Source organism: Balaenoptera ricei, chromosome 1 (genome assembly GCF_028023285.1).
Source record: "Balaenoptera ricei isolate mBalRic1 chromosome 1, mBalRic1.hap2, whole genome shotgun sequence".
NCBI lineage: Eukaryota > Metazoa > Chordata > Mammalia > Artiodactyla > Balaenopteridae > Balaenoptera > Balaenoptera ricei.
Window position 1 is genome coordinate 113,852,219 of NC_082639.1, and position 27,818 is coordinate 113,880,036.

The 27,818-nt window shown below is 51.0% G+C and overlaps 3 protein-coding genes across 8 annotated transcripts in view; 2 read left to right on the forward strand and 1 right to left on the reverse strand.

The window, feature by feature from the left end:
* LOC132371951 (solute carrier family 25 member 44) overlaps positions 1-20,148 on the forward strand; it is a 45,695-nt gene extending 25,547 nt beyond the window's left edge. For 2 of the 5 annotated variants that reach the window (XM_059933778.1, XM_059933769.1), the window contains 5 exons: positions 11,982-12,073; positions 15,350-15,455; positions 16,489-16,589; positions 17,924-18,119; positions 19,632-20,148. In XM_059933778.1, the coding sequence (XP_059789761.1) occupies positions 11,982-12,073; positions 15,350-15,455; positions 16,489-16,589; positions 17,924-18,119; positions 19,632-19,685 (549 nt within the window). In that variant the 3' untranslated portion in view covers positions 19,686-20,148. Of the gene's footprint in view, positions 1-11,981; positions 12,074-15,349; positions 15,456-16,488; positions 16,590-17,050; positions 17,292-17,923; positions 18,120-19,631 lie in introns of those variants that run through there. The other 3 variants (XM_059933788.1, XM_059933799.1, XM_059933808.1) reach the window with 3 other exon arrangements.
* Positions 20,149-20,651: 503 nt separating this feature from the next.
* Positions 20,652-22,906, forward strand: BGLAP (bone gamma-carboxyglutamate protein). Its single transcript, XM_059933822.1, has 4 exons — positions 20,652-21,899; positions 22,151-22,189; positions 22,394-22,463; positions 22,617-22,906. Exons 1-4 carry the CDS (start codon positions 21,836-21,838, stop codon positions 22,744-22,746), a joined length of 303 nt encoding a protein of 100 aa, XP_059789805.1. The 5' UTR covers positions 20,652-21,835; the 3' UTR covers positions 22,747-22,906.
* A 612-nt stretch (positions 22,907-23,518) lies between these two features.
* PAQR6 (progestin and adipoQ receptor family member 6) lies at positions 23,519-27,423 on the reverse strand. 2 transcript variants are annotated; one of them, XM_059902197.1, is made up of 8 exons: positions 27,052-27,423; positions 26,345-26,420; positions 25,771-25,898; positions 25,433-25,638; positions 25,183-25,309; positions 24,692-24,788; positions 24,335-24,485; positions 23,519-23,997 (listed from the first exon to the last, which is right to left on the reverse strand). In XM_059902197.1, exons 1-8 carry the CDS (start codon positions 27,252-27,254, stop codon positions 23,723-23,725), a joined length of 1,263 nt encoding a protein of 420 aa, XP_059758180.1. In that variant the 5' UTR covers positions 27,255-27,423; the 3' UTR covers positions 23,519-23,722. The 2 variants fall into 2 exon arrangements, with proteins under 2 accessions (XP_059758180.1, XP_059758190.1); XM_059902207.1 differs by lacking the exons at positions 25,183-25,309; positions 25,433-25,638.
* Positions 27,424-27,818: the final 395 nt, after the last annotated feature.

Here is a 27,818-nt window from a genome sequence, read left to right on the forward strand (position 1 = left end):
CAAAGATATATTAGCCACATATATCCCTCTTCAGGAACGAATTATATAAAATCAGGATTATCTAGTCCTCAAAAGTTTGGAAGAACTCATTTACGCCTACAACTTTCTGGGGTTGTCGAGGACTGCCAGTATTATGTTAATTTAAAGAGCAATGATGCAGTAGGCACCTTTGTTTTGTCCTCAAAGTGTCCCCATAGTGTTTGTTGCAGATTTTTGGTGTTTCTGTTTCTTTAATGGCTACAATTCTGTTTAGATGTTATTTCTTCTTGTGACAGATTTGCCATTTTACAGGTTCCCCCCCAGTAATTTGCCTCTTTCACCTGTTATATTTTACTAACTTGTAACTGTTTGAACTGTTTTAAATTATTAATTTAATTTTCATTATTTCCCTTTTTTCCATTATATGCTGTTTATTTTGGACTTTATGTAGCTAGAGTTCTATCTTATTAATCTTTTTAAAGAATCAGCCTTTTTTTTTTTTAATTTCTGTGTTTTGAGGTTACTGTTGGGTCTCTTTGTCTTTGTATCTATCCTTATTTTTTAAAATTTATTTAGATTTATTTTATTAGTCTTTTCACAAATTCTTTCTTTCTTTCTTCTTTTTTTTTTTCTTGGCGGTGCCATGCAGGTTGCAGGATCTCAGTTCTCAGACCAGGGATTGAACCCAGGCCACGGCAGTGAAAGCCTGGAATCCTAACCACTAGGCCAACAGGGAACAGCTCCAAAATTCTTGAGTTGAACATTTAACTCTTCTTTTTCAGTCGTTTTTGTTTTCTGAAAAATGTGTTTAAAACCATAAATTTTCATATAATTACTGCTTTTGCTGGTTTCTACAAATTCTTATATCTAATATTTTCATAGTCATTTATGTTTTTAAATTGAGATTTAATTCATATACCATAAAATTCACCTTTTAATGAGTGAAATTAGTGTATTCAGAAAGTTGTGGAACCATCACCATTATCTAATTCCAGAACATTCTTTTCACTCCAGAAACATTGTACAGTATTCATTAGCAGTCACTTCCCATTTCTCATCCCAATCTCACAGCTCCTGGTAACCATTATCTACTTTCTGTCTGTATGGATTTGCTTTTTCTGGGCATTTTATATAAATGGAACCATATAACATGTGGTCTTATGTGTCTGGCTTCTTACACTTAGCTTCATGATTTCAGGGTTCATCCGTGTTATAGTATGTATGAGTACTTCACTCCTTTTTATGACTGAGTAACAATTCCATTGTATGGATATACCATATTTCATTTATCCATTCATCAGTTGATAGACATTTGGAGCTGTTTTTACTTTTTATTGTCTGTTATAAGTAATGCTGTTATGAACATCTGTGAACAGGTGTTTTCAGTTCTCTTGGGGATATACATAGAAGTGAAAATGCTGGAGTGTATAGTAATTCTATGTTTAACTTTTTCAGGAATTGCCAAACTATTGTCCAAAGCAAGTGCCAATTTACATTTACACCGGCAGTTCATGAGGGTTCTGATTTCTCCACATCCTCACCAATACTTGTTAGGTCTGTCTTTTTAATTATGGCCAATAGTCACCCTAGTGGGTGTAAATTGGTATCTCATAGCATCTTGGATTTGCCTTTTCCTAATGATTAATGATGCTGAGCATATTTCATGTGCTTATTGACCATTTGTATATCGTCTTTGGAGAAATGTCTATTCAAATTCATTGCTCATTTAAAAAAAATATTTATTTATTTATTTGTGCCAGCTCTTGCAGCAGGTGGGCTCCTTAGTTGCAGCAGGCAGGCTCCTTAGTTGCAGCAGGCAGGCTCCTTAGTTGTGACTCGAGGGCTCCTTAGTTGTGGCTCACTGGCTTCTTAGTTGCGGCACGTGGGCTGCTTAGTTGTGGCAGGCAGACTCCTTAGTTGCAGCTTGCCAGCTCCTTGGTTGCGACAGACGGGCTCCTTAGTTGTGGCATGCGAACTCTTAGTTGCGGCATGCATGTGGGATCTAGTTCCCTGACCAGGGATCGAACCCAGGCCCCCTGCATTGGGAGTGTGGAGTCTTAACCACTGCGCCACCAGGAAAGTCCCTCATTGCTCATTTTCTAATTGGGTTATTTGTCGTTTTATTGTTAACTTGTAAGAATTCTAATTTTGAGAAGTCCAATTTAGATTACTTATTTATTAATTTTATTTATTTAGGTTAAAATTTGAGAAGAGTTTTTTCTTTGGTTGCTTGGGCTTTTAGTGTCATATTTAAGAAAACATTGTGTAATGCGAGGTCACGAAGATTTACACCTATATTTTCTTCTATATAGTTTTTTTTTTTGTTTTTTTTTTTTTTTTGGTTTTAAATGAGTAGGTTGTTCAGCCCCAGAACTCCTAGAATTCATGATCAGTTTTTCTGGGTTTTTTTGTCTGACTTTTTATGGAGAGAGTTCTTTTTTTATATATATATATAATAAAACTCTCTAGGAGTTAAGCCAGCATTTTATTTATTTATTTATTTTTGGCTGTGTTGGGTCTTCGTTTCTGTGCGAGGGCTTTCTCCAGTTGCGGCAAGCGGGGCCACCCTTCATAGCGGTGCGTGGGCCCCTCACTGTCGCAGCCCCTCTTGTTGCGGGGCACAGGCTCCAGACGCGCAGGCTCAGCAGTTGTGGCTCATGGGCCCAGCTGCTCCGCGGCATATGGGATCCTCCCAGACCAGGGCGCGAACCCGCGTCCCCTGCATTGGCAGGCAGACTCTCAACCACTGCGCCACCAGGGAAGCACCTTCTATATAGTTTTAGCTCTTACATTTAGGTCTTTGATCCATTTTGAGTTAGTTTTTGTATGATATGAGAAAGAGATCCAATTTCACTTTTTTACATATGGGCATCGTCATTTAATTTTATGTACTTTGTAATTTTCCTTACCATTTCCTCTTTAACCCAATGATTATTTAGTAGTATGTCATTAGGTTTCCACACATGTAATTTTTAAAAAGTTTTCCTTTTGTTGCAATTTCTAATTTTATAGCATTATGGTGAAATAACACAGTTTGTGTGATGCTTATTGTTTGGGAATTTTTGACACTGGCTCTATATGGCTAAGTCTATGGGCAGTTTTTGTCAGTGTTCCATGTACGCTTGAAAAGAGTGCAGTTTCTGTTTCTTGGGTGTAGAATTCTATACTTATTAGTTTGAGCTTTTAAATTTTATTATTAAAATATTTTAGGAATTCCCTGGCAGTCCAGTGGTTAGGACTCCAATATATATATATATATATATATATATATATATATATATATATTTTTTTTTTATATGCTCATTTAAAAAATCTTCTTGATTGAGCCATTCATTTTTTTTAAAATCTCCCATCACAGTTGTTTATATCTATTTTTCCCCATAGTCTATCTTTGTTGCATTATATAGAGAGGTTATTATTTTTACTAGACGCAAGGGAGTTTATTATTCTAAGAGAAATGGAAAGCCATTGATGTTTTTTAAGTCGTGACTGATCTTTTTTTTTTTTTTTTTTTGCATGTGTGGGAGATGGCTCTCCACTGGCTTAAAAATCTGTTTATCTGAAATGCTCTGAATACAGTGACTGATCTTTAAAAGGTACTCTGACTGCTGTGCAGATGATCGATTGTTGGTAGGATTCTTTTAAGGTCTTTCTAGGCTTCTAGACTCTGATTTTTTTGAGACCCCAGCCCACATCATGACAAATTTATTTATTTATTTAAATTTATTTATTTACTTATTTATTTTTGGCTGTGTTGGGTCTTCGTTGCTGCGTGCGGGCTTTCTCTAATTGTGGCGAGCAGGGGCTACTCTTCGTTGTGGTGCACGGGCTTCTCATTGGGGTGGCTTCTCGTTGCGGAGCACAGGCTCTAGGGCACGCGGGCTTCAGTAGTTGTGGCATGCAGGCTCTAGAGCAGAGGCTCAGTAGTTGTGCATGGGCCTAGTTGCTCCACAGCGTGTGGGATCTTCCTGGACCAGGGATCAAACCTGTGCCCCCCGCACTGGCAGGCGGATTCTTAACCACTGGACCACCAGGGAAGTCCGACAAATATATTTAAAAAGCATCTAGTATCTTGACTGAGGTGGTGGTTACACATGTGATAAAGATACACAGGGGCTTCCCTGGTGGCGCAGTGGATAAGAATCCACCTGCCAATACAGGGGACACAGGTTTGGTCCCTGGTCCGGGAAGATCCCACATGCCGCGGAGCAACTAAGCCCGTTGCCACAACTACTGAACCTGCGCTCTAGAGCCCGCGATCCACAACTACTGAAGCCCGTGTGCCTAGAGCCCGTGCTCTGCAACAAGAGAAGCCACCACAATGAGAAGCCCACGCACCGCAACAAAGAGTAGCCCCTGCTCGCTACAACTAGAGAAAGCCCGGACGCAGCAACGAAGACCCAACGCAGCCAAAAATAAATTAAAAAAAAAAAAAAAAGAAAAGAAGATGAATACACACAAACAAATGTATGTGTAACTGTTGAAATCTGAATGAGTTCTGTGGATTGTACCAATGTCAGCTTCTTGGGTTTTGTTTTTTTTTTTAGCTTCTTGGTTTTGATATTGTTCTGTAGTTGTGTAAGATGTTAATAACATCGGGGAGGATACATTTCCTTGCAGCTTCGTACAAATCAATAATTATTTCAAAAAAGTTCAGAAAAGTTTACATACAAAAAATATTCATCATAGCTCCATGTTCAGTGGAAAATAGTTGAAAACCACCAAAAATGTCCAATATTTGAAGAATGTGGTTACGTAAATATAATAACTATCTAATAAAATACTACGGGGACTTCCCTGGTGGCACACTGGTTAAGAATCCGCCTGCCAATGGAGGGGACATGGGTTTGATCCCTGGTCTGGGAAGATCCCACATGCCGCGGAGCAACTAAGCCTGTGTGCCACAACTGCTGAGCGTGTGCTCTAGAGACCACGAGCCACAACTACTGAGCCCACGCGCCCTGGAGCCCATGCTCCGCAACAAGAGAAGCCACCGCAATGAGAAAGAAGCCTGCGCACTGCAAGGAAGAGTAGCCCCAATCGCCACAACTAAAGAAAGCCCGCGCGCAGTGAAGACCCAACACAGCCAAAAATAAATATAAATAAATACATTTTTTTTTAAAAAGGTTAAAAAAAAAAGAATGGATTGGAGGGGAAGATGAGGGAAAGGGGAACTCCAAGAGGATGCTGACTCTTCATGATGGTGGTTTAGTGGAGGGTTTTACCATCTACTGAGATGGGGAAGAAACACTCCCCGCTGAGAGCTTGGGGAGAGAAATGGGTCTGGGGTTGGAAATCAAGACGTCTGTTTGGATAGGTTCAGTTGGAGATGCGAGGCAGCCACACTTCTGTTTCACAGCTCTTTTGCTCCCTCATCCTTCCAGCCCACCGACTGTCAAGCCGAACTTCAGTATCCTGTCTGCACTCCTCTGCCCCTACACTCAGCCTCCGAGCAGCACTGTAGAGTCTCACCCATGGTGGAAAATGGTGCCTCCACAAAGTCATGTTCTTGGAATTCATGTGAGCCCTCAGTGAGCCCATGATCCTCATGTCTCCAGCCAGTTCTCTTGCCCTTCTCCACAGTAGCTATTTAAAATCTTCATCATGTCCCTCAGGCCCTTCCCCTGCTCTGCTCCCTGTACCCTCTCAGTGAAAATGACCCCAACACCTGGTTCATAGAGAGAATTGAGACCACCAGGCAGGAGTTTATACATTTACAAATTTGGCTGAGAGATGCCCAATCTTGCATCCTCCTAGCGACCTCCCCATCAATTTCCTTCCCTTTACATCCCAGGTTGTGGCTTTGGGTCTCTGCATTCCCAGGTTCTAGTTCTCCATCTCCAGTTTTTTCCTCAGCTTAGGGCAATTTGCCACCATTCCCCTAAAACCTTCCTTTCAAGGTCACTAATAACTCTGTTGCTAAATATTTTGGATATTTTTTCATCTTTAACCTACTTGCTTTCCTTGCAGCATTTGACTGTTAACCACTTCTCTGTCCTTGATATTTCTCTCTTGGCTTGCAACACCATTCTCTGTCCCTTTACCTCACTAGTTGCTCCTTCTTGGGCTCTACTTTCTCCACGTGTCCCTTAAATGTGTGAATATTGCCCTTTCCTTACTTCACCTACACATGTTCATGATCACATCGCATTTGATATCTTGCAGCTGCTGAAAGTCCTTTGTGACTGTTCATTGCTCCTTACCATGGCTTCCAAGGCCCCACATGTTCTAGCCCCTGCCTACTTCTTGTTCCCCTCTCTAACTATACTTGGTCATACTAACCTCCTCATTTCCTAGAATGTCAAGAGCTTTCCCACCTCAGGGCATTTGCACTTGTTGTTTGCTCTGCCAGAAATGGTTTTCCTCCATCTCTTCCCTGACCTTCTCTAAAGCCACCTTTCTCCCCTGGTTATTCTTTATCATGGCACCATATTTTATTCCTTCATAGCACTTATCACAGTATATAGTTCTACTGTCTGCCTGTTTGTTTGTGGTCGATCTTCCCCACATAAAATGTAAGGTCCTTGAGGACAGGATCTTATCTGTCTTGTTCACCACTCTCTACTCATTGCTTATTATGGTGCCTGGCACATCGTAGACATTCAATAAATAGTTTTGGAATAAATGAGGGTTCCCAAGCCACATCTTCCTCCTGAGCATCAGACCTCTATCTCTAACAGTCTACTGCTAGAAATCTCCACTTGGTGTCCCTCAGAACCATTAAGTTCAGCAAAACAGGATTTCTCCTCCCTCTGTGGTCCCAAACTTGGTTGAAGATACCACCATCTACTCATTCTCTAGGCCAGAGATTTGGGAGTCCTCATTGACCCCTTACTTCCAGTCAGCCACCAAGCCCTGTTGGTTCCAGCCTGTCTCCTCAGTGTCCTCTTCATCCTTGTGCAAATGCTTTAGTTCAGACCCTCACTATCTCTCATAGGATTGTTGCACCAGCTTCCAAAATGGCCCTCCCGCTTCAGTCCTGCCCCCTCCAGTCTACAGCTCAGATTTGAGCATGTCTTTCTCCTGCTTAATTGGCTCAGGGTTGCTTCCAGAATCAAATGTCAGCTCCTTAGCTTAGTGTAAAAGGCCATAAACTCTTTGGCCCCTCCTGTCTCTCTAGCCATGGTCAGGGCCGTGGGTATGCAGCATATGCACACTTGCGTGCAGGCGCAAACACACACGCACGTAAGCTCTTCTGCATTGAGTGCTGCACTGTCCCCCCACCCTTGCCACCTGCTCTTTCCACTTACTGCTTCTCCTCGCTAGAACGGCCTTCCCCTCGTTTGGTTAGGTAGGAACTTATGGCTGGTTTCCACATAGAAAGGGCTCAGTAAAATGTCATGTATGAATACAGACTTTTAAAATGTATCCAAATACTTGACCCTCTCCCAAGTCATTAGAAGTCCTCAATCCCAAAGACCAAGTATTTATACCGAGGACAGGAATCTTTACATAGTAAAAGCTAGTTTATTCACATGTCATTTATCCAAACGGATATTTTAAACTGCAGGTTGGTTTTCCCTACAACTCAGCATATTTTTCACATTCATGTTAGCTTAACGAGGGGGGCAAATTATATGATGCACTCCAGAGTGACTGGAAGATTATTGGCCTCGCTGGGCTATCAGATCTCACAGACCCACAACCCTGTCTTCAGTTAGGGTGTCTTCCTTTCATTGGATCGGCTGACGCAAAGACGCCTGAATCTGTCCTTTCTCAGGCTTCAGAACATAGAAACGTGGCCATGTTGGAACTTACCACTTGCGACCTCTCCCTTGTCCTCTGAAAATGAAGGATTCTTTTCTGTGCTTACAGCCTCCTGGACCTTCTGAGAAACAGCTCTTCTCTTAAAGCAAGCAGATGCGGCTTTCTATGTTTTGTTATAAATCAGGACCCGCCAAGAGAGGCAGTTGGTTAGAGTTGGTGTTGGTGGGGTCCCGGTTGACGTTAGCACTGTTTGGGGTACCCATGGCACCTGGCAGCTGTGCCACATGTGTTGTCAGTGCCGGGAGGGCTGAAGGGAGTGAGAGGTGATTGACAGTTCCTAAGTTCTTAGATGCCAGACTGGTCCAGTGCCTGTCCTGGTCCAGTCTTACAGCCTGAGATGTGCTGCAGAGTGTGATTTGTGTAACTGACTTAAAGCCTATGTCTGACAATGACCAAGGAAGGAGAGCTGATTGCATTTGTACATGAACTGGTAGAGTTTTAAACTAGTGGCAGAGACTGTTGGTGTTCATAGGAAACAGTTTTTCACAGGAAAAAGAGTGGTTTGATATATAAAATGTTCCGATTAAATAAGTGTTTCAGAAATATCTCACCCTCTTTGAATGTGCAGATGATGCGTGCTACTGGCAGTGATTAGTTTCTGAAGTGTTGGTATGACTCACCAGACTGCGGTGTGCGGCTTCAGCCCCATCATGCTGATCCTCTCTTCTTTGTGTGTTTCCAGACCATCTACCTCGCTCTATCCCCACTGCGTCTGCCTTGCTCAAGTTGGCAGTTACCTCAGCTGTGCCTCCTGAGTCTACCCTCACACAGCAGCTGGAGGGAGCTTCTAACATACAAATATGATCTTGTCCCACCCCTGCTTAAAACCCTTTTCTAGCTCTTCCCATCATGATACGGTCTAGACTCTATGTGTCTGGCCTACCAGCCTGCAGACTGTGTGTCTTGGAGGCCAAGGCACCTGATCCAGAGCAGATGGTTCCACCATGTCCCAACTCTATGACCTTGGACAAGCTTCTCTCTGCCTCAGCATTCGCATCTGAAAAATGGGCATGGTGATAATAGACCCTACTTCATAGAGTTATCGTGAGGACTAAGTGAGTTACTCCACGTAGAGTGCTTAGAACAGTGCCTGGTTATAGTCAGTGCTCAGTGCACATTTCCTGTTATTACATCTTCATACACAGGCATGCCTGTGCACTCTTCAGCTGCGCTGCCAGGGCCTTCTGTCCTCTGACCGACTCCTGCTGCTCTCATAGGTCTCAGACGTTGCTTCCTCCAGGGAGCCTTTGTTGGTTGCATCACTTGCAAATATTTTCTCCCAGTTCGTAGGTTGTCTTTTCATTTGGTTTATGGTTTCCTTTGCTGTGCAAAAGCTTGTAAGTTTGATTAGGTCCCATTTGTTTATTTTTGCTTTGATTTTTATTGCCTTGGGAGGCTGGCCTAAGAAAACATTGGTACAATTTACGTCAGAGAATGTTTTGTCTATGTTTTCTTCTAGGAGTTTTACGGTGTCAGGTCTTATATTTTAAGTCTTTAAGCCATTTTGAGTTTATTTTTGTGTATGGTGTGAGGGAATGTTCTAACTTAATTGATTTACACGTGGCTGGCTGACCTCTTATTTTCATCAAGGAACACTTTTTTTTTTTTTTTAATTTTATTTATTTATTTATTTATTTATTATTTATTGGCTGTGTTGGGTCTTCGTTTCTGTGCGAGGGCTTTCTTTAGTCGCGGCAAGTGGGGGCCACTCTTCATCGCGGTGCGCGGGCCTCTCACTATCGCGGCCTCTCTTGTTGCAGAGCACAGGCTCCAGATGCGCAGGCTCAGTAGTTGTGGCTCATGGGCCTAGTTGCTCCACGGCATGTGGGATCCCCCCAGACCAGGGCTCGAACCCGTGTCCCCTGCATTAGCAGGCAGATTCTCAACCACCGCGCCACCAGAGAAGCCAAGGAACACTTCTGTTTTCTTTTCCCCTCTTGCTTTCTCAGTCCTGGGGCCGAGAAAGGGGGAAGGGGGAAAGACCAAACAGAGAAACCCCTCCCCTCCCCTCCCCTCCCTTTCCTTTTCTCTGCTTTCTTTTTTTAAAATTTATTTATTTATTTATTTATTTACTTTTGGCTGTGTTAGGTCTTTGTTGCTGTGCATGGGCTCTCTCTAGTTGCAGCGAGCGAGGGCTACTCTTCGTTGCGGTGCGTGGGCTTCTCATTGCAGTGGCTTCTCTTGTTGCAGAGCACAGACTCTAGGGTGTGCGGGCTTCAGTAGTTGTGGCTCGCAGGCTCTAGAGTGCAGGCTCAGTAGTTGTGGCGCACAGGCTTAGTTGCTCCGCAGCATATGGGATCTTCCCCAACCAGGGCTCGAACCCGTGTCCCCTGCATTGGCAGGAGGATTCTTAACCCCTGCTCCACCAGGGAAGTCCGAGAAACATTTCTTAATGAAACAGGGCAGCTGTACAGGTGGTGGTTGGAGGGTGGAGAGCATGAATTTCTGTCACTGCGCTCCCCAGCTTCTATCCCCAGCTTCTATCCGTCTTGGTCTGTCTTTGGCCTCCACTCCTTTACTGGTCGGAAACGCCAGTTCTCACCCGCCCTCTGGCGGACAGTCTGTGGAACAGGCGTTCAGTCAGGCAGCAAGCCGATTACCATGGAGAAGGAAGGCAAGCCAGGGCTTCCTTAGCACTCGTACAGGTGTTTACTTGTCTGTGCCTCTGTCTTTCCATTCCTACACAATTGATCTGCATATATAAACTGACAGATTGACTAGCCACCAGAGTTTGATTCTGGCCTTAAGTACTTTAAGTTAAACTTGTGTGATAACTCAGTTTACAATGAGTTTTTAGTGCAGTAAAAGACATGCTTTATCAGTGAGTTCAGAAACAGTGATGGTATCTCAGATATTGCACAAGAAGTATTTAAGAGAAAAAAATAGGTTAAAATCAGTTAATGTAATCATCTCTGTTTTGAAACAGTAAATGCAGCTTTTAAAAGTTACTTTCATTGATGACAAATGTGGCCCTTTTTGTGGGACCACAGTGTAGCCTTTTCTTTGTAGTGGGGGCCAATGGGTTCTTCCTGCACATGCAGTTGCAACCAAGATGCATTTACTAAGCCCCTGCCTTCTGCAGACTTCTCAACCTTGGGAAGCCAAGTTACTGACTGTGTTCTACACTTCTCAGGGGGTGGTGAGGACTGTTCCTTTGAGAATAGTAATAATAATTGTAGCTAACATGGAGCATTTCCGGATGTGCTCTGCACTGTACTAAGTATTTATATATGTAACCTCATTTAATCCTCACAGTAATTTTGTGACTTATGGATAGTTATTATCTCCATTTGACAAAGGAGGAAACTGATGCTTATAAAGGTAAAGAAGTTGTCCAGGATCACTCAGCTGATGAGGGGTAGAGGTAGGATTTGAACCTAGGCAAAAGGACAGGCAGTCTTTAGAGCCGTACACTTACCCAGCACAAAGCTGGATGGCCCCTTGTGTACCCTTGGAAGGCTGAGGCCAGGAGACCGTTCCAGCAGAGGGCAAAGGGGGGCTTGGCAGAGAGGCCATTGGGGATGCTCTGTGAAGAGGACTGCTCTGTCCAAGTAGCCCAGGCCCTGGTACCCTGGGGTCCAGGGTAGGGGAGGTGGCTGGGAATGGACCAAGCCTGAGGCCATGCAGCCCAGGTCTCAGCTCAGCCCCAGTCGCCTGGTCTACAGCATGTCTTGAGTGTGCTATGTATCTAATACTGTTCTGGGTACCCTGGAAATCCCAGCGCCATTGCAGATGGCATCTCTATCCACAAAGATAATATAGTTTACATGAGAAGATAAAAGTTGACATTTGGATGGGGTGGCAATGAATGTTTTCTAAAATGCATCACTTTTCCTGTTTCTCTGTGAATGTATGTTTTCAGGAAATTCACAAGGGCATTCACAGCATTCCCAAGTCTGCATTGTCTCTCAAGAAAGGAATCCCTGGGGGCTGGGGAGAGAGGGAATTGCATGAAGGTGATCAAAAGATACAAACTTCCAGTTATAAGATAAATAAGTACTAGGGATGTAACGTACAACTTGATGACTACAGTTAACACTGCTGTATGGTATATGTGAAAGCTGTTAAGAAAGCAGATCCTACGAATTCTCATAACAAGGAAAATCCTTTTTTTTTCTTTTCTTTCTTTTTTTTTGTTTCTATTTGAGATGATGGATATTAACTAAACTTACTGTGGTAATCATTTAACAATATATGTAAGTCAAATCATTATGCTGTATACCTTAAACTTACAGGGTGCTGTATGTCAATTATGTCTCAATGAAACTAGAAGAAAAGAAAAGAAACCTAAATGTCCATCGATAGATGAATGGATAAAGAAGATATGGTAAATATATACAGTGGAATATTACTCAGCCGTAAAAAGAAATGAAATTGGGTCATTTGTAGAGATATGGATGGACGTAGAGTCTGTCATATAGAGTGAAGTAAGTCAGAAAGAGAAAAACTAATATCGTATATTAATGCATATATGTGGAATCTAGAAAAATGGTACAGGTGAATATATTTGCAGGGCAGGAATAGAAACGCAGACGTACAGAACGGACGTGTAGACACAGTGGGGGAAGGGGAGGGTAGGATGAATTGGGAGATTAGGTTTGACATAAATACACTACCATGTGTAAAATAGACAGCTAGTGGGAACCCTCTGTATAGCACAGGGAGCTCAACTCAGTGCTCTGTGATGACCTAGATGGGTGGAATGGGGGGGAGGGAGGTCCAAGAGGGAGGGGATAAATGTATACATATAGCTGATTCACTTCACTGTACAGCAGAAACTAACACAACATTGTAAAGCAATTATACTCCAATAAAAAAAGAAAAGAAAAGAAATCACTTTCCTCCTGGCCTCCAACCTGGCTGTTCTCCCTCCATGTCCTTGGAGCATATGTTTCCCATCTTGTGTGTTTGTAACAGTGTGCATGTTTCTGGATCCTTCACTTTCACTGAAGTCTCAGACCCCAAAGGGGACACCAGAAGGGTTGACGGGCAGCACCGGTGGGCAGAATTATCCTCACCCCTGCCCTGGGCCCTGTCTGCTGCCAGCCGCCTGAACTGGGTGGAGATGCACCCAGCTCAGATGCGCCTGGCGAGTGGGCTGGGAGGAGGAACAGGATCTCCCGTGTTTGAGCCAAACCCATTTCAAGCCACAATTACCCGGTTTCAATTGCAGCTGTGCTTTGTCAGGCGTCATGTATCCCTCCACATCCTCCATGTAGCCACAGACTGCGTGGCTCGTGGGGCCAGCGGCAAAACAAGATGTCTGGGGCTCTGCTGCGGGTTGAAATGATGCCTGTCATCTTTGTATTGTCCTTTTGGTACGTAGGTTTAGCCTCCAAGGGGTACTGATATCGAATGTGTACCCTCAGAAGGATGGGAGACTGTCACCCTTACCCAGAGGTGTGCTGGTAGGTGCGTACAGCCAGCTCTCCTGAAATAAAGCTCTGGCTTGCAGTGTTTGCCAGTTTCTGAGGTGTAAATACTCCTAAGCTTACCAGCGTAGCATCACTACACACAGTAGAGAAGAGATGGCCGGCAGCACACCTGTTTCCACAGATCGAGACCATAGATGGAAACAGCTTCCAGAGCAGAGTAAAATGTGTAGAATGATTAGGAAGTCATATGTTTTGAGCAGTTATTATCTTTTTTTAAAAAATAAATTTATTTATTTTATTTATTTATTTTTGGCTGCATTGGGTCTTCGTTGCTGCGTGCGGGCTTTCTCTAGTTGCGGCGAGCGGGGGCTACTCTTTGTTGCAGTGCGTGGGCTTCTCATTGCGGTGGCTTCTCTTGTTGCGGAGCACAGGCTCTAGGTGCGCGGGCTTCAGTAGTTGTGGCACGTGGGCTCAGTAGTTGTGGCTCGCAGGCTCTAGAGCGCAGGCTCAGTAGTTGTGGCGCACGGGCTTAGTTGCTCTGCGGCACGTGGGATCTTCCCGGACCAGGGCTCGAACCCATGTCCCCTGCATTGGCAGGCAGATTCTTAACCACTGCCCCACCAGGGAAGTCCTGGTACCTTTGTTTTTAATATAATTTATTGTAACTTTGTATAATTTAATTTTCAGTAATGGCTGTGTTTAACAACTGGCTCACAGATTTCCTGGAAATTTAACGGTTATCTCTTGCAAGCCACTGTGAGCTGGCCTCAGCACACCACTGCTCTCACACTGCACCTGTTTCAGAAGACATTGTTTTGGGGGTAGGAATTGGGCCAGGAGGCCCAAAGAGCCATGAGAAAGGGAGGACCCAGTAGTGACTCCCTGGGTGTGGTGGGGGCTATGCATGGAGTTCCAGGTACCTAACCCCCTGTTTGTCCAGAGCCCAGCAGCCTGGCCCACGTGGCTGAGGGGTATCTGGGCCCATAGCGAAGCATCAGGGTGGGTTTTTTGTGTTCCAGGACTCCTCCTCAGACACTTTTTGCAGGTCCCTTGAACGTTGCTTCATCAGAGAGGGCTTCACCGACCACCTCCACACTTAGAGGTGATCCCCATGGTACACCCTCTCAGCCCCATGACCCCGGTCCTTTTCCTTCCAGGCACTCTCCACAAGTAATCTTCTCCACATTCACATGTGAGTTTCTGTGTTTGCTGCCATCTCTTCCTCTACTGGAAGCTCTAGGAGGGCTGTGCCAGTCTCACTGACCCGGAGCACCCAGCACATAGCAGGTGCTCAGTGAACACTTGTGGAGGGGAAGGGCCTGAGAGAGCAGGCTGAGAGACACGCACAAAAACGAGGAGGGAGAGGAGACAGCCATTTACCTTATTTGAGTTTCTTTTTCCAAGAACAAGCCGTTGGGAGTGTACTGGGTACCCTTTGACCTTTCCAGCTACAAGGGGTGTATCTGCTGCCAAGTGACAGAGACCTGATTTTAAATGGCGTGAACAATAAGAGAAATCCATTAGCTCACTAACAAGAAGCCCCAAGGTAGGGTTGCTCCAGGTGGGCGTTTTCAGCAGCTTGACGATGTTCTCAGAGACCCGAGTTCTTTCCCTCTTTCTGCTCTGCCTCCTTAGGGTAGAAACTCTGCTCTCAGACCAGGCCCTCCATGGTTGCCGGGAGCTAGAGGCATCACCTGGATATAGTCATTCCCTACAGACATCAGTTCCTTCCTGTGTGGCTCTTTTTAGGAGTAAGGAAACCTCTCCCAGAGACCACATGTCCTGTCCTAACGCAGCCCTGCAAGGGGACTAGAATGACCAGAGATTCTCAAAGTGGAGTGCCCAGACCAGCAGCACCAGCATCACCTTGGAGCTTGTTCAAAACTGAGGGGGTGGGGCCCAGCGATCTGAGTTTTAACAAGCTCTCCTGGTGATTTGGTGCTTGGTAAGGTCAAGTTTAAGAACCATGGCTGGCCTCATTGTGACCCACCCTTCAGAGGGAGACACCTGAACTCAGCTGGGGCTCTGCTGAGAGGAAGTGGGGAGACTGGTGGGGCTGAGCCATCCTCAGAGACTGGAGCTGCAGATGAGACACTTTGCATCCACTGCCTTTAACCAGCGCCATGAAAAAGACAAGGCTCAGAGTCCTGTGATGAGGGGCAGGGCTGCCCAGGCAAGAGCCAATGACTCTGAACCCCCCAACCTTTGCCTTCTCTCCTTCCCCCCAGCTACCAGAGATTCACTGACTGTTACAAGTGCTTCTACCAGTTGCAGCCTGAGATGACACAGCGCATCTATGACAAGTTTGTAACTCAGTTGCAGACATCTATCCAGGTGAGTGGCAAGAAGCCCAGCAGGTACTGTTGGCTCGGGTCCTGCCTCCAGATCGTCAGCCCCCTGAAGGCAGGTACCCTGCCCTCAGCCCCTCTCTACCCTCAGTCCCCAAAACTGTCCTCTGTTCCCTCCAAATGACAGGGGTGTCTTGAATGCCCCTTCTCTCTTTGCCCTGTGTTGTAATGGAGTTTATAGTTGTTGTCCCACCTGACCTTGTGAGCTCAGCGAGGGCACGCCTGGGTCTACTTCTCTGTGTTCCTCCAGCACCTGGTGCAAAGCCTGGCACAGAGGAGGCACTTAGCAAATTGTTGAATTCATTGGAACTGCATACCGGAGGGGATACAGAAAAGGACAGGATTCCATTCCTGTCTTTAAGTAACTGTGATCCCTCTCGGGAGTTTAACTTCCATGCTGTCACACTCCAGGATGAGCTTCGTTAAGCATCTGAATGTGTGTACTGTCCGCAAAGGGTGCTCAGCTGTGGGGACAACCACAGGGATGCAGCCTTCAGAGATGATGTGCAGGAGGAGAGGCTTGCTGCAGGCTCTTTTTTTAATTTATTTTTATTGATTGATTGATTGGTTGCTATGTTGGGTCTTCGTTTCTGTGCTAGGGCTTTCTCTAGTTGCGGCAAGCGGGGGCCACTCTTCATCGCGGTGCGCGGGCCTCTCACTATCGTGGCCTCTTTTGTTGCGGAGCACAGGCTCCAGATGCGCAGGCTCAGTAGTTGTGGCTCACGGGCCTAATTGCTCCGTGGCATATGGGATCCTCCCAGACCAGGGCTCGAACCCGTGTCCCCTGCATTAGCAGGCAGATTCTCAGCCACTGCGCCACCAGGGAAGCCCTGCAGGCTCTTTTTAAATGTATTCTATTTTTACTTTATTTTCTTAATTATAAAAGTCACATGTAGAAAAGTTGGAATGTTTGTATAAAGACAGAACTTAAATTAGCTAAAATTTTACTAAGTGCCATTAGTAGTTCAGCATATGGAATTGTCTGGTATTACTATAGCTCTTTCCTCTTTTCTCTTCAGGAGGAAATCTCTGAAATCAAAGCGGAGGGAAACCTGGAAGCTGTCCTGAATGCGCTGGATGCGATTGTGGAAGAAAGCAAGGACTGCAAGGAGCCGGCTTGGTGAGAAGGGTGATGCCTGCTCCCCCGGCCACGGGAGGGCTCGCGGGGAAAGAGGCAGCATTTCAGCATCTTGAAGGAGCTTTTCTGATGGACCCATATGCATGAGACTCTGGGCTCTCAGCCCCTGAGAGGACCTTGTGACAGGGACAGGTGGAGAGGACCAACACCAAACAGTGACCCAGAACAGAGAGACAAATGCATAGCCCCTCTGGGGGAGGAGAGCTGGGGGCAAGCGCATGTTGTCCAGGGGGTTGAGGTGACTGGGATGAGAAATCTTCCCGGGGAGCTCATTTCAGGACCCATCTGGCCTTCAAGAGAGAGGGTAGAGGGAGTGGGATGAGGCACAATAGCGAGGTTTGGAGTCTTATGTCGATTAGTCTGTCCCAGGCATCTGGTTTTTATTCATTTGTTCATTCAGCAAATACTTAGAAGCACTTACTATACGCCTAATACTGTTCTAGATGCCAGAGATTCAGCAGTGACTAAGACACGAAAGACCTTCTCTCCCGGAGCTGTCATTCCAGTGGGCAGCCCTGCTGCCAGGTTGTTCTGGGCAGGGTGGAGAAGGAGGCCCTGGGGACAGGGGTGGAGAGTTGAGGCCACCGAGATGGCGAGTGGCCTGAGCTCCTGCCTCTTGCCTCCATTCCCTGCCTGAGTAGAATCCTAGGTCAGGAGGAGTAAAAACCATTTTTGTGCTTTTCAGTTTGCTAATGCTTTGTGACATTCATAACTTAAGAGAATTAACTTTTATAACTGAGAAAGAATTTTTAAAGAACCCACAGTGGCTTCTACCCCACTGCCCATCAGAACTGACCTATCTCCTCACTCTGGGCACTCAGAACCCCCTAAACTCTTGCCTCCTCAGACCTATCTTTCCTTTATCTTCTCACATTAGCCAGCCAGGGCCTCTTGGGGTCTGGGCCTGCTCTCAGGCCTCCACCTTCCCCCCATCTCTCCAGCTCACAGTCCCATGGTGTGGATGCACCAGCAAGGCACATGGTCACAAGGACCGAGGAAAGTCATCTCTAGCCCTGGAGGTTTACAGCTGGAGGGAGTGTCTGTGGATGAGGAGGAGGGCTAAGGTGCGGGTTGGTGAGAAGAGGAGAGATGGGTTCCTGGGAGCTGAAGCTAAGGGACAAGGGGTTAGCGTTCCCCTCAGGAGCAGGAGCCATGCGGTTGGGTCTTGGGAGTGAGAGGGACCACAGGAGAGGCCTCAAAAGCCAGCCCAGCATGAGGCTGAAGGTGGGAATGCCACTGACTGGGTTTGGAAGGAGAAGCCTTACCCCACACGACGACTCCCTGTCCCAACCCCTGTGCCCCCTGCGGCCCTGCAGGCGCCCTAGTGGGATCCCAGAGAAAGACCTGCGCAGCGCTGTGGTGCCCTACTTTCTGCAGCAGCGGGACGCCCTGCAGCGCCGTGTGCAGAAACAGGAGGCCGAGAACAGGCAGCTGGCAGATGCCGTCCTGGCCGGGCGCAGGCAGGTGGAGGAGCTGCAGCTGCAGGGCCAGGCCCGGCAGCAGGCCTGGCAGGTGAGTGTCCCGGCCCTGCCCTCAGGCACGTGCTCCCCTGCTGCAGCCAAGGAGAAAACGGGCCCAGAGAGGGCAAGTGACTTGCCCAGGGATGGCTCCTCCATGTCAGGGTCAGGGTTAATCCTCTGTAGCCATGGTGGTTCTACTCCACGTGACCACTGCCCAGTACCTTTAAAATGTGTACATTAGAATGACTTCGAGAGCCGTCAACATACCTAAAACATCCTCCATGCAACAAATATGTGTCCTTTGAGGGTGAACTTAATTTCTGAAAGTGGCCCACAGTCACTTGGGGCCAGGTTGGTGAATAAGGGAGAAGAGAGTAATCAGGCTGGGTGACGCAGATAGCACATGTGGCTACAGAGTGATGAGATGGATTTTCTCGCCGGCTCAAAATGTAGTTCCAAAAGAGGGTTTCTAGTGGGGCTTGAACGGTGGCCCATTATTGGGTTCTCTTCATCATTTAGATGTCCAACTTATGTTTACCTGTGGCCACTCGGCAGCTCCCTTCCTGGGGCAGACCCTCCTATTCCCGAGGGGAATAAGTCCCCAGATCCATGGCTCTCAGGTCCCCTGGTCTCCTTCCCAAGACCAGTCAGGGGCAATCTGAAGGCCCTGCCCCAGCCTCAGCAAGGCCCCAAGCCTCAGGGAGGCGGCAGCAGGAGGAAGGCTGGTGCCTTGCGCTGCTTCCTCTTATCTTCACCCCCTCAGCCTCCTCCTGTAACACACTGGCCCTGGGGGTGTGTAGTCTAGTGTAGTGTAGTGCAGTGGCCCAGGCTCTACACAGCAGACACCCAGGTGGTATAAGCGAGGCCTCAGCCTAGCGCCGTCTCCTGGGACAGGTTCCACAGTTGAGAGTTGTGTCTCGGGTACTCTCGGGGCTGCCTTGCTGAGTCCTCCGGCTGCTCTGCCATTGGCGCTTCATCACCATGAGGCCAAGGGTCACTCCCCTGTCTAGGCTTTGGCTTCCAAATTGGCCAAATAGTGATCCCCAACGCCCTGCCAGCTCTGACATTCAGTGCTTTTATTTTAAGAGGAAGAAGGAAGCCCCCTGCTCTTATAGCCCCACCTCTCCCATTACAGCTACAGATGCTAACCATTGTTTGAAGTGGGTCAGCTGGATTGAGTGTTCAGTGCTGAGCCCTGTGTGGGCTCAAAGAGCCCTTTTTCACTACAATTCCCATGTCTGTAGCCCAGCTGAAAGTCCACTTAAGAAAGTTTCTCTGCTAGAAATCTCCGGTGAGGTCAGAGGATTGGGGGACACTTAAGGGGCCCTTTTTGAAAATCGGCTCTGCTCTGGGGGGCCCAGCCTAGGTGGCCATGGCACCCAGCCTGCCATAAACAACTGCTGAGTGGGGCGGATTTCCTAATATGCCCTGCTGGGCCTGTGATATGAGTTACAGACCCCTTATCATCCTGGGGGAAACCCAGGCCTGGAGTCAAGGACAGTGGAGGGAAAGGGTTTGGATTTTCTCATCTCCCAGTCTGTCTGTTCTCTCTCATTGATGTCAGGCTCTACACAGAGAACAGAAGGAGCTGGTGGCCGTGCTGAGGGAGCCTGAGTGAGGAGGAGAGGGCCCGGCCCAGGAGCAGAGGGCAGTCAAGGTCAAGGGCCTGTGGTCCAGGATGCTGGGCCTGAGTGAGCGGCCTCCGAGAACAGTCCCTAAGCAGTGATGGAATTTGCCGGAGAAGGAGGCCTCAGCTGTCTCCACTGCCGTTGTGCCTCTGGGGCTCCCTTGGGGTCAAAAACACACACTACCTTCAGATTCCTCCCTGTTTTCTTCTAACTTTAGGATTCTTGGCCAGCTCCTGCCCTGGGAATTAGGCACCATGCTTCCTCTCCTTTAGGTTCAGGCCAACCCCCCACCCTACCCCCATCACACGTATCGCCTATTCCTGAGCCCTCCCTAGGACCTGGCTTGGGGAATCGGTATTCAGTTTCCACTGATTGCCCCCTTGCTGGCCAGCCCAAGGGCCCTTGCCATGTTCTCCCCACATCCGCAAATAAACTTCCTCCACTACACTGTAATCTGTGAGGATGCTCCCTCTCCCAGGACTCTCCTGGGCCAAGATCCCCCCCTGGACTCCGGAGTCCTGGCTCCAATCGAGGCCCCAGTTGCAGGGCTCCAAGAGCCTCCAGGCTGGGGTGGGTTGGTGGGGGGTGCATCTGACCATCATGTATGGAAGGGCAGTGAAGCCCCTTGTCACAGAAACCAGGAGCCTTGGGTTCCCTGAGGCCAGGACAAGCTGCTGGGGGGGTGTCACTCTGTCCAGCTGCGCCTGCCCTTCTCTTTGCCTTGGGTTGATTCTGAGAGGCTCTATGGTGGGCCTCCCTAGGTGTTTGTTTGTGCCTGGTGAGTGCTCGAGCATGGAGCAAGTGGGCCCTCCAAAGGCTGGGACTTTGTGCTCTGGCTTCTCACAACCCCCTCTTCCCCAGCCAGGGCCACAGGGCATCAGGAGTGACTTAGCCAAAGGCAGGGTGGGTGTTTCCTCCAGACTGGAGGGTGAAGGGGGTGGGTATGGGTGGGGGCAGAGCTTTCTTCCCTGGCGAGGGCTTCACCCTAACTCTGTAGAGAGAGGCCTGGTTGGGTCTGTCTAGGAGCAGCGGGGACACTCGGGAAGATGGCAGGGTGGTCCCTGATCATCAACCCCACCCCCCCAAATTGAGCCTAGTGGCTCCTCTCTCCTCCTGGACACACCCAAACATCCAGCCACCGGCTGTGGGGTGGAGGCAGCAGTGCTTCGTCTGGCAGGTCTCCACCTGGTGAGTGGGTGGTGGGTGAGGACACCCTCCCTCTTCTCCAGGCTGAGCTGAGGCAGAAGTGGCTTTCAGGTGTGGGGTGGGGCTTCTCAGGCTGAATGTTCTGCCCCTCGGAGGACAGGTCCCCAAGGTTGTTGGCAATGGGGAGGCTGTGAGGGCAGGAAAAGGATCGGGGTGGGGGCGATCAGGAGCTCAGAGGTGCAAGGGGCATGGGGAAGGGGGTTCCCACCTCATTGCCCACCTGGCCAGTAGCAGACAGAAGGGCTGTCCTTACCTCACGCCTGGCCACACCTGTGTTGGCTTTTGGCTCTTGGCCCTATGCTGCCCCAACCCCTTCCCCCGTCCCGAGGCTCAGGGCCTGAGCAGAGTCCAGCCGCCCCCATGCCAGGCCTGCTGTTGAGGTCTCTCTGAGGCAGGAGCCCTCGGGGTGAATGAGGGCATTGGCCCTCCCTCCCTGAATTTGGCTCCTGCCCACAGGGCTGACGGTGGAAATCAGCCTGTGAGAGGCTGTAGCCCAGCTCTGTGCAAATCTATTTTGGACCTCTGGGCCCCCCTTCCTCTCTAGGCTCCCCCTCCTACCCATCCTGGTCTGCCCCGCTGGTGCTCAAACTGAGGCTGGGGCTCCGAGGGAGAGTGAGTAGGGGCTGGAGGACCTGGGGCGACCCCCTTGAGGAGGGGCTGGGGACCTTGTCTGGAGGCTGGCAGTCTTGGACTGAGGCCCACCTTCCTCCATCACTCCCAGGGGCCTGCCCAGGCAGCCGCAGCTCCAACCACAACATCCTTTGGGGTTTGGCCTAGGCGGATGACCCCCAAATAGCCCTGGTAGATTCCCCCAAGACCCGCCCGCACCCTTGCCTCTGGGGCACAGCCCAGAGAGTATAAAACAGCGCTGGAAGCTGGGAGGGGCAGTTGAGTCCTGAGCAGCAGCCCTAGCGCAGCCGCTGACAGACACACCATGAGACCCCTCATGTTCCTCGCCCTGCTGGCCCTGGCCACACTCTGCCTCGCTGGCCGGGCAGGTGAGTGCCCCTATCCCTGCCCCAGCCCGCGGGATCTGCGAGGGGAAAGCACCATGGCCTCACCTCTCCTCACCCCTTCCACTGGCAGTCCCTATTGGCAGTCTAACCACGTTTCTGTGGGCTCAGTCCATTTGCCCCCACTGCTGTCCTTGTGGAGGGAGAGGAGGGAAGAGCAAGCTGCCAGAGAGGAGGGGAGGAGAGGGAGAGCCCTAGGGATGAGCAGGGGTGAACTGGGCTCCTTTTTTTTGCAGATGCAAAGCCCAGAGATGAGGAGTCTGGCAAAGGTGCAGGTATGAGGCAGGGCCTGATGGGAAGCTGTGCCCTGTATCACTCAGTGGTGCTGCCCACTCCCAGCACCCCTGTCTCACCCTGGTCCCCTCAGTCCCATTCTCCCCTCCTGCCCCCTCCCATCTGGCTCTCAGGAAGGCCAGCCTACTCCCCACCTTGTCCACCCAAACTCGGAGTCACCTGACCCCTGACCCTCTGCTCCACAGCCTTTGTGTCCAAGCAGGAGAGCAGCGAGGTGGTGAAGAGACTCAGGCGCTACCTGGATCATGGGCTGGGGTGAGAGAAAAGGAGGTGCTGGGCCAGGGCCCTGCATCTCCAGGATGGGCTGGGAGGAGCGACCGCTGTGGGAGGACTCTGGAGCCCCAAGTGCAGTGGGAGGAGGGGCGGGCATTTTGCATGGAGGCTGATGCCAGTGTGTTGGGCTCTCAGGGCCCCAGCCCCCTACCCAGATCCGCTGGAGCCCAGGAGGGAGGTGTGTGAGCTCAACCCCGCCTGTGACGAGCTGGCTGACCACATTGGCTTCCAGGAGGCCTATCGGCGCTTCTACGGCACAGCCTAGAGCTCTCAGCCCTGCCGGCCTGGCTGGCAGCCCCCAGCTCTGGCTCCTCTCCGGGACCCCTCCCCCTCCCCTCGCCCTGACCTCCCTGCCTGGCACGTGTGAGATCCCAGCAGCTGGGAGCGTCATCCCAGCTGCTCCAGAATAAACTCCAGAAGAGGAACTGGTGGGGCTGTGATTCTTTGTCCATCTATGGAGTGTGAGGAGGAGGTATTGGGAGGATGGGGAGTGGAGAGGAGGTTTTACCTTTTTCAGTCCCAGAAAGTGCTTCCCAAAATCTGTTGTTGAGTTATTTATTTATCCCTGCCTCAGTCCAGAAGCATTGAAGGCTTCCTGAAGTCTAAATAGGGTTCTCCTCTCTAGCCCAGCACCTTCCCCCACCTCAACCCACTGCCCCATCTGTGACACACCCAAATAGACCAGATCCCAAAGGCCTGAACGCCTGGAGTACACGGCTGTGACCAGGACAGACAGCCTCGTCGCCGTAGGCAAAGAGCTTCCGGTAGACGGTACTGCCTGGTTTGCGGGTGGGGGCAGTAGCGGGCCTCCCGGCCTGGTTAATAAGCATTCAGGATGGGCCTGGGTTAGTCATGTTAGTTCTTGCCTGGGCTGAGCAGAAACTCCAGGAGCACCAGAGATGGGACCAGATGAAAGGGCCCAACACCTCCCCATCCCAGCCTTCGATGGCGGGTGGGGCAGCTCCAGCCTGGACACACGCACCTCCCCTCTCAGACCCTCAGCACTTCCCCCAGCCCCATCAAGAGCACCCTCCCTGACCCTCTTGCTCTCTACCAGCCCCCCAGCCCCTCTCCGCTCCTCTGCCTTCTGATCTCCGCACTCCTCTCTCCTCAGCCACTCCTCTTGGTTCCAGGCTCAGAAGTGCCCCCATCTGATCAGGCCTGGGTCTGGGCTCCTCCCCAGCACGGGGCGGGGAGGCCTGGGCTCTGCTTCCCTCCAAGGCAGGCTCAGAGCTGGGGCTTCACTGTAGTTTGGCCTTTGCATTCCCCTCCAGCGGGCCACCCTGCAGCAGGGGGCACGCACTGGGAGCCCGAAATAGGGAAGCTGTGAAAGCAGCGATGATGAGCAGGTTCCCGGCCACCGCCAAGCCCAGTGTGGCCACTGTGCCCGCCAGGCCCAGCGGCGGTTCCTGCATGGCCAGCCAGGCTCGGCGAGATCCCATATCAGCCAGCACCGCCTCCAGCTGGAAGTGCGTGCCCATCACTGCACAGATGTGGAATAGCTGGTGGCTGTGGCCTGTGGGGAGGATGGGCGGTTGAGGGCACATACCCCATCCCCAGGGCTGCTCCAACTCATCCTGTGACCCATGGTGAGCACCACATCCTCTGGGCCTGCTACCCCCCTAAAACTGGGAATAAGAAACCCAATTCCCAGAGTTATTGGCGAGAGTGAGTGAGCTGCTGTGCACAGAGCCCCTGGCCTACAGGCTGCTGGTTTTGTTGTTATCTGAGGACTGGGGCTGGGCCTGGACCCTGAGGGCCCTGCCAGGAATACTCTCGTTTACTCAGTTCACTCTGTGCTCTGGGGAGCCGTCTCCCCATCCCGTCCCGGGCCAGGCCAGGTGTGCTCTCACCGATGTAATCAAAGCGTCCTGGTGCCAGCCGCTCAGGCAGGTGGGAGGCAAAGAGGAAGCCAGTGAGCAACGCGCAGAAGAGGTGGTAGCCGTGGCTGGTGCTCAGTGCCTCCTGCCCACAGCTGTGGCCCCTGCCCCAGCACAGTACGAGCTGGCAAAGGAAAAGCAGGGTTGACGGGGAGGGGCTTTGGGGGTGGACATCATGTGTCTGGGATCTGGTGAGGATGAGGAGGGGGAGGGCACAGCTGGACTGGGTGCTGGGCTAGGAGGGTGGGCGGCAGGGCTGAGTCAGGGATCGAGGGGGCAGGGCTGGGAGTGGGCACTGTGAGAGTCAGGACAGGAAAGCAGGAGCCTTACCCGATAGAAGAGCGGGAGGTTGTCGAACAGAAAGGGATAGGTGAAGGCGGTCGTGCGGAGGATCTTACTGAGTGCAGGGCTTTCTAGCTCGGGGAACCTGGGAGGCGGGAGTGAAAGGCTGGTCACCATCCTTACGCTGGGGTGGGGGTCAGAGGAGGGCAGGGGACCTTTGGCCAAGATGGAATGTCAGTGTAGCTTAGTGGCTGTGAAAGCCCTTAGGCCACATGACTCCTCTGTAAGTGACAACAGCTGTTAGACGGGGATAGACACCTGCCTCTTAACGTGGCTGTGAGAGTTAGAGACAGCGCAGGGATGGTGCTGGTGCACAGGGTCTGGGCACAGTCAGTCCTCAATAAACGGTCCCATTGTTACCAATGTTGTTCAAGAGCAGTGAAATGCAGGCACAACCCAGCGGTCCTGGGTGTCCAAGTGTTTGTGGGTGCCCTGTCCTGTCCCTCCGCCTTCCCCTTCACCACTGGCCGAGAACCCACCGGGAGTAGCAGGAGAGGCCGGTGCACAGGAAAGAATTGAGTGCGGCGGCGGGCACAAATAGCTGGTGCAGGCGGCTGTGCAGCCAGGAGGCCGGCATGGAGTAGGCGGCATAGGGGAAGGCGCAGCCTGGCGGGGGGCGGGGCGGGAGCTGAGGCCCCGCCCCAGAGACCCCGCGCCACACCCCCGCCCCGCCCCGGAACGCCCCCGCCCCCCCCTGCCCACCGCTCCGGCCTCCGCTGCGGGGCTCACCCAGGCTGTAGAGGCTGAGCGCGCCGTAGTCCAGGAAGTAGCAGATGTGACGCGCGCGGGGTGACATGGAGCTGAAGGTGTGCGCGCAGCACGACGCAAACGGGTAGAGGCAGGCGGGCAGCAGGAAGACGAGCAGCGGCCAGTGGTAGGGCTCCGACCGGAACCCCTGGCCTCCCGCCAGCGCCAGGAGGCGCCACAGGAAGTACCTGCGGCGGGCACGTGCTCAGGCCACCGGACCCCCAGCGACTCCCAGTGCAGCCCGCGGGCCCGGACGGTCCCGGTCCGCCTGAGTACCCCCTTGAGCTCGAGGCCCAAACCTGGGACAGAGCCTCCCTCACCAGGTGGGCAGGAAGTGAGTCCAGATGTTGACGGTCTCGTTGGTCATCTGGAAGGAGCTGAGGACACAGTCCAAGGCCGAGCTGGTGGGGCGGCGGTAGCCAGACATGATACCATCTTCCCAGAACACCTGGGGTTGTGGGGGGCAGGGAGAGGAGAGGAGTCACTGTGTCCCACCCTTTCTCTCCAAGGGACTCCACTGTATCCCACCCTTTCTCTGGAAGCAGGGTTGAAGGGAATGGGCTGGAGATCACAAAGGCCCCAAAAGTCAAACTAAATCCAACCCCATCTCACCACAGGTTCCAGTACCCAGAGAGCAGGTGAGAAACAGAAGAGGCAGAGTAAGGGGACAAGATAGGATGGACACAGGGTGCTCTGAGGAAGGCGACTCTGGATAAAGGCGTGTTCTGGGCTCTAGGGAGCCGGTCACAAGCCTGTTCCTTAGAGAACAGAAGAGTCCCACACTGAAATGGCAGGGATAAGAGCTAGCCTAGAGCAGGGACTTCTGCACTTGCAAAAAGAGAAGAAACTGCCCCAGCCAGTCCCCTGAGAAGTAGGAGTTGGTGAATCCCTCACCCTGGGGACCTGGTGGATGCGAAGGAGTTGGGGCAGCTTGAGACTGAGCATGGTGGCCCGGCACCTCCACGTTGACCTAGAGACAAAGGGCAGGGGGAATTAGGTATCTGCCCCCATCCACAGGTCCCTTTTCGCCCAGGTCCAGGCTGGACCTGGTCACTGAGTCCCAGGGTAGGCTGTGTACACGGGCATGCATGTGGGTGGCAGCTGGCCACCAAGCTGCTTGCTTCAGGCCAGGGGAGGCTGGCCCAGCTTCCCCAGTGGTCATAACCCCAACCCCTCCCCAGCCTAGCCTGGGGGCTATTTAGTTCCCCCATTGAGAGGGGCTGGTCAGCCTCAACTCAGCAAGGAGTGGAGGGTCCTTCTCAGCCAGAAGGCTGCCTCAGTAACCCTGGACCCTGGAGCCAGGTCCCCAACCCCCAATTTTTGTCTCAGAAGAACCCTGACTTACGGAGGACAGCACAGAGAGAGCCTAAGCACACACCACCACCGCCATTGCCAGCACCAGAAAGCCCCTTGGCTCACAGTGCCTGGGCTGAGCACAGAAAACTTAGGGTGCTCAGGGAGAATTCTTGGAGAGGCCAGATGCCTACCGGTGGGACAAGGAATTAGGGGGATGCCTGGCTCTTCTCTGAAGACTACACTTGTGCCCCGGGGGGCATTTGGGGTCCCTGCCCCTCCTGAGCCCCGGCCCCTCAGCCTCAGACCTGTGCGCTGCTTCCGGGTGGCCGCAGCTTTGCTGCCCCTCCCGCCTCTCAGGCCGCCTCTCCCAGGCACATTCCTTGGCACAAGTGGATGGCCTGGGCCACCGGGGTGGGTGGAACTGCCCCGGGAGGAGGGAGAACAGGACACTCCTCCCACCTCTCCAGGCCAAAACTTTCCAGCCCCGCCCCACGCCTCTTCCTGTCATCGCTTTGCCTACTCTCTGTGTGCATGTTTGCTCCACACACACTCTGGGCCCTCACACCGCCAGCCCGAACCCAAAGCCTCTGTTCCTGTCTTTCAACATTTGGGGGGCCCTCTGCCCTTGAGCTGGGGGCTGGGGACCCCGCTGGGCACAAGGCCGACCTGGTCCCTAGTCCCTGCACCCTGGCTGAGATTTGATAGATGACCCCGGGAATTCCCTGGCGGTCCAGTGGTTAGGACTCTGTGCTTTTACTGCCGAGGGCCTGGGTTTGATCCCGGGTCAGGGAGCTAAGATCCCACTACCACAAGCCTTGGGGCGCAGCCAAAAAAAAAAAAGAAACTGAGATAGATAGATGACCCCTCCCGGAAGTGGGATGGGGGTATTCTAAACTATCCCGAGTGCGGCCCAGCTGCCTGGGGGAGGGGTGGACCAGGACGATGCTGGCGTCTAGCTCCCCTCAGGGTCCCTTCCCTCAGCACTGGGGTTCAGAGGTCTCTGAAGTAGTTTGTGCTGTAGCCATGGAAAAGGGGGAGGGGCCGGCCGGAGCAGGCAAGTGGCCTCTAGTTC

Bases quoted from the DNA above. Each gene is read 5' to 3' on its own strand.
- BGLAP (XM_059933822.1), top strand. From the start codon at position 21,836: ATGAGACCCCTCATGTTCCTCGCCCTGCTGGCCCTGGCCACACTCTGC. The intron at 21,900-22,150 runs GTGAGTGCCCCT...TTTTTTTTGCAG, and splicing joins CTGCCTCGCTGGCCGGGCAG to ATGCAAAGCCCAGAGATGAG. The intron at 22,190-22,393 runs GTATGAGGCAGG...TCTGCTCCACAG, and splicing joins GGAGTCTGGCAAAGGTGCAG to CCTTTGTGTCCAAGCAGGAG.
- PAQR6 (XM_059902197.1), bottom strand. From the start codon at position 27,254: ATGACAGGAAGAGGCGTGGGGCGGGGCTGGAAAGTTTTGGCCTGGAGA. The intron at 26,421-27,051 runs GTCTGAGGCTGA...CTTTGTCTCTAG, and splicing joins CACCCGGAAGCAGCGCACAG to GTCAACGTGGAGGTGCCGGG. The intron at 25,639-25,770 runs GTGAGGGAGGCT...TGCCCGCCGCAG, and splicing joins ACTCACTTCCTGCCCACCTG to GTACTTCCTGTGGCGCCTCC.